Source organism: Cynoglossus semilaevis, chromosome 13, assembly GCF_000523025.1.
Source record: "Cynoglossus semilaevis isolate Cse_v1.0 chromosome 13, Cse_v1.0, whole genome shotgun sequence".
NCBI lineage: Eukaryota > Metazoa > Chordata > Actinopteri > Pleuronectiformes > Cynoglossidae > Cynoglossus > Cynoglossus semilaevis.
Window position 1 is genome coordinate 21872533 of NC_024319.1, and position 10898 is coordinate 21883430.

Here is a 10898-nt window from a genome sequence, read left to right on the forward strand (position 1 = left end):
AGGTAGGTAGGTAGATAGATAGATAGATAAATAGAAAACTAAATTGCATTTACTTAAACATCCTCACTTTCCGACCTATTAATCAGTCAAGTGGCTTCGTCAATCCTCCAATAGCATTTGATCATTTAGCTAAACCCTATCTATCAATTGTACCAAGACGTGTCACCAGTCACGTCTGATTCAGAGACTTCTTTTAGCATCTTACCAAAGCTGATGGGAAAACCAAAATGTGATATTTAAACATACATACATATTTTTGTACAGCCAAAAGAAGAAACCTAGCAACAATTTAGGGCAGGGAAGGCACCGGGGAACCAGCAATAGGGTGTGCTGCAGAAAAATAAATAGTAGTTTGTCCTTCTTTTTTTTTTTCAGCTGTCTGACGAAGCAACTTCCAGTAAGTTTTTTTTTGTCACTTCCTGTTGTTAATAACAATGATAGCTTTCTTTTTGCTCTGTGCTGTTTCTATCTGACACACAGTCATTAGGTTGTATGGTTTTGGACTGGGGGTTTCTGCAGGTTTTACTGGATGAGCTTCTACCACTTCATCATCAGTTGTGCAACAGGAAACCAGGGACCATTTTTGAGAAGAGTTCATAGAAATTGAAGTTTTGACACCTCTTATGCATATACTGAACTCACTTCCCCGTCGACTACAGTATGACCTCTGAAGACTGAGATTTATTGACAAGGGCAATGTCATTCTCCAAAATATGAACTCAAGTATGAACTCAATGGACATTGCCATAAAAATGCGAAATATATATATATGTATATATATATGTGTGTGTGTATATATATATATATATATATATATATGATATACAGTATATGTATGTATGGATATATGTATATGTGTGTGTGTATATCAAAAACATATGTGTCTAACCCATGGCCCGCGGGCCAAATGTGGCCCGTCAAGTCTTTTTGTGTGGCCCGTAGGAACGTAAGTGTTTAATTGCCTAATGCTGAGTTCCTTAACTTAATAAATTAATTTACGTTACACGCAGAGTACACAATGTACAGTATTCGAAACTTGAATAAAGAAATAACTACTTGCAGAAACATGTATTAACACGTTATGGAGTAGTTACAGCTATACAGTCTTACAGTTTCAACCCCCCTAGTGGCCCCCTAGTGGAAATTAGTTTGACACCCCTGATAAAAAACGCTTCATTAGAAGCATTTTTCCAGGTCTTGGGATGCAATTGGTCATGTGTGAGCAGAACCTGTGGTGTTTTAAACTGAAAAATAGGCCTCACGTAGTAAAAAAAAAAATTATATTATTTGTGTTTGGAAATGCTAGTGCTGAATATGCAGTACATACCTTGACACAAAAGGATCAATTCCAGGATGGAAGGCCGCATTTTGCAGTATCAGCCATATAATTAATTTCCAGTTTATTGTTATGTTCTGCATAAAGCAGATTTTCAATTATTTTTATTTTAATTAGGTGTATACATTGCAACTTACATTTGCGCGAACCGTGCTTTGGCTCATTGTAAAAACGAATACGTATATACAGTACCCCAACAAAGCCGTATACATCAGCTGGAATACATAACGCTGGACTATTGACACTATAGATGTTGAAGTTATAATATCTCTTTGACTCTTGTTTTTAATCTCAATCTATCACTTTTCTCTAAAGATGAAACTGTACTGTTTCTGGTTCCAGGAAGTGGGGCAGACCACAGCCCAAGATAACCTCACGCACAGCGGCACTGACGCACACAGGAGTCCCGACCTTTTAATTCAGTCAACTTAGTAAGAATGTGCGCTTGTCTGTGACAGGAAAAACAATGGCTGAAAAATACAAAATAAAAAAACAAAGATGTGGCAGTGTACATGTAGTATCCTGTTTGGTATGAAGGGTGAAGTTGCAGCCAGAGCGAAGAAGCCTTTAAGACCAGACAGAAGTCTATCATATCCTGTGGTCTACATACCAGCTGAGAAATAGGGCAATGGGTCAAAGTCTGCGCATAGAGTAAACAAAGATCAGCAAACTTGCACTTCTGACAAGCTGAAATTAAATCATTTCTTATTTTCATCTCTATTTATTTCCATCAAATGTTGGAAATTTGCCGACGTGAAAGGTACTTGTAAGGTGATTTTCATGCTAATGCTAAACTTGCAACGCTCAACGTTCAAAACCTTTTTTTTTTTCCACAAAAAGTAAGACTGTAGCTATTAAATCTAGTTAATATAGTGTGACAAAGAGATTTTTTCTTTATATTTATTTACTGTTTAATAAGGCTGTTTGGTGTAGGGGGTGAGTGCTGGAATGCATTTACGGTTAGCAGTTTTAGCTGATGTTAATTTTCCAGTGCAGTAAAGTGGAGAAATATGAACTTTTGTTCAATCATTACGGTATCTTCTTTGTTAGCATAAAGCATGTAGCTCTTCTTCTTTGGCCTGTATGTGACGCTACGTAAGCATTTTATAGCCCTGTGTATAGGCATAAGTCAACAGCACATTAGCAGTGCGCTAGCAAGTACAGGGGATAAATGCATCAGTGGCGTTTTATCTTTTAAAGCTAAGATGAGCTAACCCTGCTAACATCCTCAGCTTTGGATCATTGCTGTTGTTTTGCCGCTGCCGTAGTAAATTACTCAAGTGATTATTTGAATTTTTTTATTATTATTATTTGGGAAGCAGACTATTGCAGTTTCAAATTTTTCATTCTTCACTTCATGAAGCATAACACCTGTGCACTAGACATCTTAAAAAAACGTATGGCTAACTTGCTTAACTTGCTTAAAGAAAATTAGCCATATTAAAATGTATTTTAAATGAACGGACAAAACCTGTGTCAAATTTACAGATTAACTGGACCAGTTTGTTTGATCAAGCTCTTGATCTGCAGTCACATATTTTTCATAACTCCTCAAAACGTGTTCAAGTGAATGCACGAGCCGAAGGCAATTGGCAATTTATTGCCATAGAAATGCACCCCTGCATACCGTGCGCCACACAAATTAGCTGAGACGTTGACGGCGAGACACGTCAGAAAAGAACGAATGCAAATGACATGAGAGAGAGAGAGGGGAGAGAGAGGGAGAGAAAAACGGAGAGAGAGAAAGAGAGAAGCGGTAAATGAGGAAGTCAGAAGCGGATGTTTGGGTTTTTTGAGCCCATTCATTTAAAAAAAAAAAAAAAAAACAGATAAGAAAGACAGGCACCTGAGAAAAACCACAGCCATTAAAAAAGAACTTAGTATTCAATGGTTTTCCCGAAACTAAAGTGCTTAGAGGCGCTGAGAACAGAAGACGCACAGACATTGACGTAAAAGCTCACTAGTTTCAGTGCACGCATACATGCATGCACTCAAACACACAGACACCCAAACGCACACTTTTTTTGTACATGTCCTGTAAAAGGGTACAGGTGGCTGTGAACGCAAAGAATAAAGCAGTCATGAAGCGCAAACGTCTTTACTCAACTGTAGCTTTCTCCAATGTTGGATAAAGACCACTGTACTACACTGATGCACATCGATGCCGAGTCTGTACTGCACAGTTGTTATAAAGAGAGGACCTGAGTTGGAAGGCAAGGCTTTCAGTGAACCGGTTCATCTACGTTACCATCGTCACCCATGGTAATATTTGTGGGTTAGAACAGAAAGAACTCGGCACTCACTGTCTACTTTTCTTTTCTTCGTTCCGCTCATTTTAATGAAGTAATGCATCACCGTAATGCATCACACTCAATGGTCAATATCTTTGGCGCCCTCTGCGGGGGAAAGATGGGATATACAGCTAGGTAAAATGATTAAGGTGTTTTATAATAAAATTTAATGTAATAATATAACGTGGACGAGTTCGGCGGGCGGGATTAAAAAACCCAATAGGCCGTATATTGCCCGCGGGCCGTAGTTTGCCCGTGCCACCAGCAGTAGAGATTGGTTTCCTCTGCAGAAAAAGAAACAATCTCATAGAGCCCAAAGTGGATCCTTTACTCCTCCACTTTTAGAGGAGCTAGCTCAGGTGATATCTGGGACATCTGGCTACAATGAGAGTGCTGATCACAGCATTTCCACGCTGGAGAGATTGCACTTCCTGGTTGGTGCACATTGTTAGGGAGGGAGCATGTGGGCTTCTACTGAGACTATTGACACTTTACACCAGCAATTTGCCTCTAACAATTAGACCTTCACCACCTTCGCCCCTGCTCTGTTTCTTAAACCCTACCTCTACCTGGATACGACATGCTCTCTAACTTCATCTACAAGCTGCTCCACCTTAACTGTTCTTCTTCTTCGCATTTATAATCCTGTTCAATCCTGCCCACTGTTCACTTCGGTGATGGGTTAAAAGCAGAGGTCACGTTTGGTTGTGTTGCAGTTCACTTTCCTTTCCTTCCTTCTTTTTCCGTATCTCCCCCCATCCATTCCACCTTATGCACAACCATCTTGTGCCGCTTGGCTACAGTTTCTCCTGGCAACACTTTCACATTCTTCAACCTCTTTCAGATGGCACTTCCTGCACGTGATCTAACTTTTTCTCCACTCCCATATCTTCTTACGTTCCTTACGTTAACAGATATTAAACAATACAAAGTAAGTAATCTCCATTACTCGTCTCATTACGCGAATTGAGACCAAAGCTCAATATACCACGTGTGCAAATGTCGCCTTTGTGATTGAAACTTGAAGCAGAACGGCCAGAATTGTTACATATGGCTTGAACTGTCTCCAACGTGACATCAAAATACTATGATTTTTTTTTTTGGGTGCAGTGTATTCAAGCATGTGTTTATCACACTAACACATCAGAAAATGAGTCATGCTTGGTCACAACGCCGCATGCTATCAGACGCTACCGGTGCTGCATATCCTGTGCTTTACAATGGCTCACTACTATAAAATGCAATTAAATGCATTTTACGGTAGTGAGCCAGTAAACCTGAGCAGCAGGTTTACTGGCTCACTAACTGCCCTGAAGTGCCGCATGCTAACAGTTTACCACTGCTCTTTCAGATTACATAAACCACTTTGAAAAAAAAAAAAAAAGTAACTTCCTCTTTTTTTTACATGAATATGAGCAGGTAGCATACTAAATCTGAAAAGACATATGACAAACCTTTTTTTTTTTTTTAATGTCATATAATGTCTTGGTGAAATCCTCTTGCATGTTAGACAAAACCTACTGTGCCAACATGGCACTGATGTCAGGTTTGTGATTTCAGAGCTTTAAACGGTGCATGTTAATGTTTAACCGCTTGCTTTGTCATACCATATTTTGCACCAATGGGAAATGAAAGTGAATGTTCTCAATTTGCATTAAATCATGTCTCGGACCTTTCACATCTGTGAAAGTAACTGTTCTCAGAAATAATATGAATACACAGAATCTCCTCCACTGTTGCTAAGGGTTGCTTTGGTGCCCCTGTATTTAGTTTAATACCTTTTGGCAATTTTTTTTTTTTTTTTTTTTTTTTTGTCATTTGGTTTGATCATTTATTTAACACCTACTCTATGGGAACACACTTGAAATGACACTATTTTCTATGTCCACTTAGTAAAATAAGGCAATCTGAGTTGCAACTTCGTAATGTTAATATAGCCACCTGCCAATTACCATGCACATATGGAGAAGGAAATTGCTACATGAGATGGTAGGAAAATGGAACTGATTGAAAAATGACAAACGTATACATGTCCAACATACGTGTCTCCGTCTTCATCTTGACGTGTAGCCAGAGCTAAGTCAGCCGACTGGTTGTCTGTTTGATGAGGCAGACTGCGATTTGGCTCAACCACTGTTGCAAGGTGGTACTGACCTAAACGAAGGGAGGAGATGGAAATGTAGAGAAACAACAACAAAAAAAAATCATATTATGGTCAATTCAGTCCTAAAATATTGTGCCAATGGGAGCCACCATGTAGTAAAACAATGCATAGATGTTGGACTTTTAAGTAAGCAGTGGTGTTTTACACAGAACTAGTATGGGTAGCATGTGCTGCCAAATTCTTACAGCCGTACGCCACAAATTACTGACTTCACACTGGATGCTGACTGCATTTCCTGATGGGTTCAAAATTTGGAGTTATTAGGATAATGTGTCGGAAAGTACAAGTTCTATGTAAGGTCCATGTTTGTATAATGTATGTTAATATCTGGACTCTTGTCTTTCAGACACGACCACTTAAGGTGACCAGTGTTGCTAAGGGACTTGTTGAAGGTTAGGGTAAGGAAGAACACAACTCTTTAAATAGAGATGGTCTCATCTTGTAACTGTGTTGTCAAAAGTTATATATATTAAAAAAAAAATAACTGTGTTGTCAAAAGTTATATATATATAAAAAAAAAAATTTCAGTGTTTACCGTAATTGACTGGGTGCAAATGAGAGAAATGGATTCTGTCTTCGCTGGCTCCAGTGTTCTGACACGTCCTGGGAGTCAGTGATGCTGCGCCGATCCTGCTCTCTCCTCCATCTCTCAGCCAACTGTTCCCAGCCGTCAAGTCAGTGGCACGTACTGACTCTGGCTCTGCCGGGGTTTTCCTGTTCGTTTCGGCCGAGTAGACCTGTGCGGGCTGGGCTTCAGTCTCCACGAGGAATTGACGTTTCCGAAAAGGGAGCTTGAGGGAATTCTTGTCCGCCGGCCGCTTGCGGGTTACGCAGGTGTCCGAAGCCGGTGCGCCTCTGTTTGGGTCGAGAGCAGAAGTGTCAACGTCCACACCCACGGTCCTGCTGCGCGCAACAGGTAAGTGTCTCTGCTCAAGCTGGGATCTCTGCGGCACTGCGCACTCTGGACTCCCGCAACGCTTCCTGTTAATGGTGCGCAAATCCAGTGGCACGGTGGCAACCGGGTGGTGGCCATCGTTCATGGTTTCGAGGGTCGGCATTAACAGAGCGCACAGACGCCGGCAGAAACTCTTGACCAGTTTTCGGATGCGCGCTGCGTTGACAGCTATGGGAAACACCGCGCGCGCCCTATAGCTCCCATAAAACCAAATGGACCAGGTGGTCCAGTCCACACTTGTCTTCTGTCCTATCACTACTTTTATCCACCAAGGTGTCTTGAAGCACGTCCTCCAATGCTGGCTGTATGCGGACACGGAGCCGGTGTAAGGTGGGTGCAGTCTGTGCAGGTACAGTCAGTGCAGCTGTGTGAGCCGACGCTCATCACTGCCTTCTGTTAAAACCAAAACAGTTATGAAGCAGCGCAGCGGCAATCTGAGGAAAGGAAATAGAAAGCTGTGCTCACCAAGGTGACGACTCCTCTGAACTGTCTGCTGTGCTTTCACAACATTCATCTGCTAGACTTCTTAAGAATTCCAATAAAGTAGGGCAGTGTATTATACTTGGTAATTCAATAAAAATGAAACCAAAAACAGATTACACGGTAAAAAAAAAAAAAGAAAAAAAGATAAGAACACGGTCCATTGCAGTTGCCATCAAAGAGTTCAGACTGCATCTTATCTCTATTTAATTCTACCTTCTTACGGTTTGTATAGAATATTACATTTCTATATTTACCACTTAGCTTGGTGCTACTTATGCCAAGATGCATACATATCATATAAGCCACAAAAACGACAAAAGTGGCGGATAACCAACTTATATTTACTTTTTTTTAACGTATTCTTTATAATCATACATACACTGGAGAAGGTATTTATGACTTTTTAAATTATGATAAACCTAAATTTGTTTCTTTTGTAGCCTAGCACTATTAGCCTAGGGAGGCTACATCTTGGAGACTGGTTGATTTTTGGAAGTTAGAAGCTAACTGATTGTATGGAAAGGTAACCACGACTATGCATGAGCATAGTCCTCCTTTGTTTAACATTGAATATGTGTTTGAATTTTGCGAATGTGCCCTATCATCTCAATAATTGTATTTGAATTCCTACTGGTTCGTTGATCTATAGTCTGATGACTATGCTGCACAAGAAATATATGTGGTTAGCTTCACTTTAGAAGTGTTTACGTGTATTTCTCATATTACAAACAGACTTATAAAAAGAGACATTTTAAGGAAGGAAAGATCAGTCCCAAATTTGTAAATTTCCCAGCCTGGGATCAATACAGCACATCTATTTCACAATGCATTTAACGATCCTTGTCTGTTGAGGAAGCGGCTGAGATAGGGTTTTTTTCTTTTTTTTTTTTTTGGCACATCAGACACACAACTTATCACCAACTTCCATCTCATCATATCCAACCCCCCTCTGATCCCCCTATCAAGTTGGATCAGCTTGATAATTAAAAGGGTCATTTGGTACTTTCCACTTTCTACTGAAGCGTGGAGCTCGCAATTCAAGACAACCTTGACATCTAAAATCCCCAAAACACCCAGAGGCTACTGTACAAACATGGCCCGCAGCTGTTAGAGCACTCCTGGTATTGGGTGACATGGTGTTTAAAACATACGGGTCTTGATTTTTATAGCCACTTGTTTCCACTGTAAATGAATAAGAGACTGACAGAGTTTGGAGAGGAGTACTTATAGGTTGTGCTGAATGCTACAGATATTGCCAGAGCTGCAAACTATACCTCCTGCCAAAACAGTGAATTGGTGCCCCCTTGTGTCAAAATAATTCAGATACACCTTGACCCAAGCAAGGCTGTTAACAAAACCTTGAGTGTAGAGTGTATCCTTTTATCATGCTGGTTTTTTTTTTCTATCTATGCTGTGGTTATCTTCACATACAGAGCTGTATGTGAAGATAAAGTTAATGCTCAAGTGTGATTAAAAATACTACCATTATTTTTAATCATTCGTCTGTCAATTCACTAGCTGCCAGTATCCAGTGACAATTTATGTCGTAACAGCTTTTTAATCCGGCCCACCAAAGTTGTCCAAAATATGTTATTATTTACATTATTATTATCATAATACTTCCGCCTTTTCCCTGCAATACTTATGCAATATTTCAACGATACATGGCGTAGAAAAGGCTAAAAACATTTTAGCATTTTAGCCTTTATGCATGACTTTTACATATAATTTATCTTAATTCACATAAATGCTCCATCTTTGTCTGCTCCTGACAAATGTCAAAAAAAAAGTCTCACAATGTAATGAATTAAATGCTATGGATTGTGTTCATTAAAGTCAGGTTCTGAAAACTGTAACAGTGGTTTGAAAAGTGGGGCCCGATAAGGGGACCTAGTGAGGCCTGAGAAGATTGGACATTTTTTAAAATATATATATATATATATATATATACATATATATATATATGTGTATATATATATATATATATACATATACATATATATAATTTCACTGTATGGCAAACGTGATTAAACAACTCAGTTTTAAACCAAATTTTGTTGCAACAAGTTAGCCCACAGAAGCTGATAGCCATTAGCTAATTTAGCAATTTTCTAAATTGTCTTTATTCAAACCGCAAAAGCTAAAGTCTCTGAGTTAAAGTCTACATATTTTAGATTTTCGAACACAAATCACAAATCTGTGTGTACGTGTGGTTCAAAATTATATAAATATAAAAAAACAAACCTTTTGTCCTTAACCCTACAATACGTAAACTGCTCTAAAGTTTCCGATGGTACGTGAACGCACGTTCGTGTGTCTCGCTGCAAATTCGGCGTGACGACGTCACAATCTGTGTAGACCTGGAAGTTTACACATTTACGTATTTGAAAATTAATGTGGTCCTCAGTAAGATGTACGATTAATAATTCCCCAAAAGGGTAAATATACGATAATTTGGTCATTCCGTGAATGTGTAGTTGTAGTTGTAGTGCTTTCCTAAATCATGCTCGTCACTCGTCTACGTTCTTGCCTCAAAACAACTAGCCTGATTGGCTGAAGTGTCTGCTGCACCTGCCCCATGAGACGCTACAGTTGGGGAGGAAAGAGAGAAAATAAGGGAAATAAAGAATAACCAAGGGAAAATGACCGTGGGAAGTAGGAAAAGGAGGAGGAGATGTAAGAGAGGCGAAGCAGACGGCGGGGAAAAGTAAAAGTAAGCATCGCCCGATAACTTCGAGAAAGTACGATAATATTATACCTGAGGTACAATAATTTCCCACCTGGCAACACTCCTCAAGCTAGCGTATAGCTAGCTAGCGCATGTTTAAGTTTTTTTAAACAACGTTTGTCTGCTTATTATTGAAGAGTGAATAAAAGTAAGAACATTTATTCTAAAAGTCGACGTTTCTTTACATATTTTGTAACATGTCTGTGGGTTTGCAAAGGGCCTCCCCACCTAAAACTAATGTATTTTGGGGGCCTTAGCATGGAAATGTTTGGGAATGTCTAAGCTATAACACGCAGAGAGACACATCATTATATATGTCCCCCTTTTAATACATGTAGATAACTTCATTAAATGACGAAATAACCTCATCTTTGATGTTTTTGAGCCATGTTGGCAAACCCAGAGATTACCTAGAGAAAACCCACACACATAGAGAGAACATAAACATAAACTTTATGTAGTAAGAACCCCAGTAATTGTATTTAAACACTAACCTATACTTTACCTGGTGACCCCGCTAAATGTTTATTGTATAAAGCCATGTAAATGTCCCCTTATTTCCTGATTATTTTTTTTATCTATGATGAAAATTACGTCCATCCATGGAAATACTTACCCTTTAAGTATGGGCCTATGTTGTGAAAATGTAGCTTGCAACCTATTAGCTGCATTGAAAAACCCCATTGAAGTTAATATTTCATAATTGTGTTGACTCATGTTACTCTTAGTAACAACAGAAATGTGGATAAAAACTGAATTGATACAATGCCTACATAGCATAGACTACATGCCATTCATAGTAGGACTTGTCTGCTCTATCAACTCCCTTTTTAAGCTGTACACCAAAGAGTCTGTTATTTTAATTCCAGAGTACAACATAGAGTAGCAATTATCAGCAGAATGATGCACCAAAATTGGAAGGTTTTATTCATTTTGCTCAG

General features: G+C 39.2%; 1 protein-coding gene and 1 long non-coding RNA gene across 3 annotated transcripts in view; one reads left to right on the forward strand and one right to left on the reverse strand.

The window, feature by feature from the left end:
- The window catches only part of LOC112487923 (uncharacterized), a 19490-nt gene extending 16328 nt beyond the window's left edge, over window positions 1-3162 (forward strand). The window contains exon 2 of the long non-coding RNA XR_003051477.1: window positions 1679-3162. This is a non-coding gene — a long non-coding RNA (uncharacterized LOC112487923). The remainder of the gene's footprint in view (window positions 1-1678) is intronic.
- bcl3 (BCL3 transcription coactivator) overlaps window positions 1-9019 on the reverse strand; it is a 24825-nt gene extending 15806 nt beyond the window's left edge. The window contains exons 1-2 of one of the 2 annotated variants that reach the window (XM_025061466.1): window positions 6327-9019; window positions 5670-5781 (exon numbers count right to left, since the gene is read on the reverse strand). In XM_025061466.1, coding sequence (XP_024917234.1) covers window positions 5670-5781; window positions 6327-6849 — 635 coding nt within the window. In that variant the 5' untranslated portion in view covers window positions 6850-9019. The remainder of the gene's footprint in view (window positions 1-5669; window positions 5782-6326) is intronic. The other variant, XM_008324272.3, reaches the window with a different exon arrangement.
- Between the last annotated feature and the right edge of the window lie 1879 nt (window positions 9020-10898).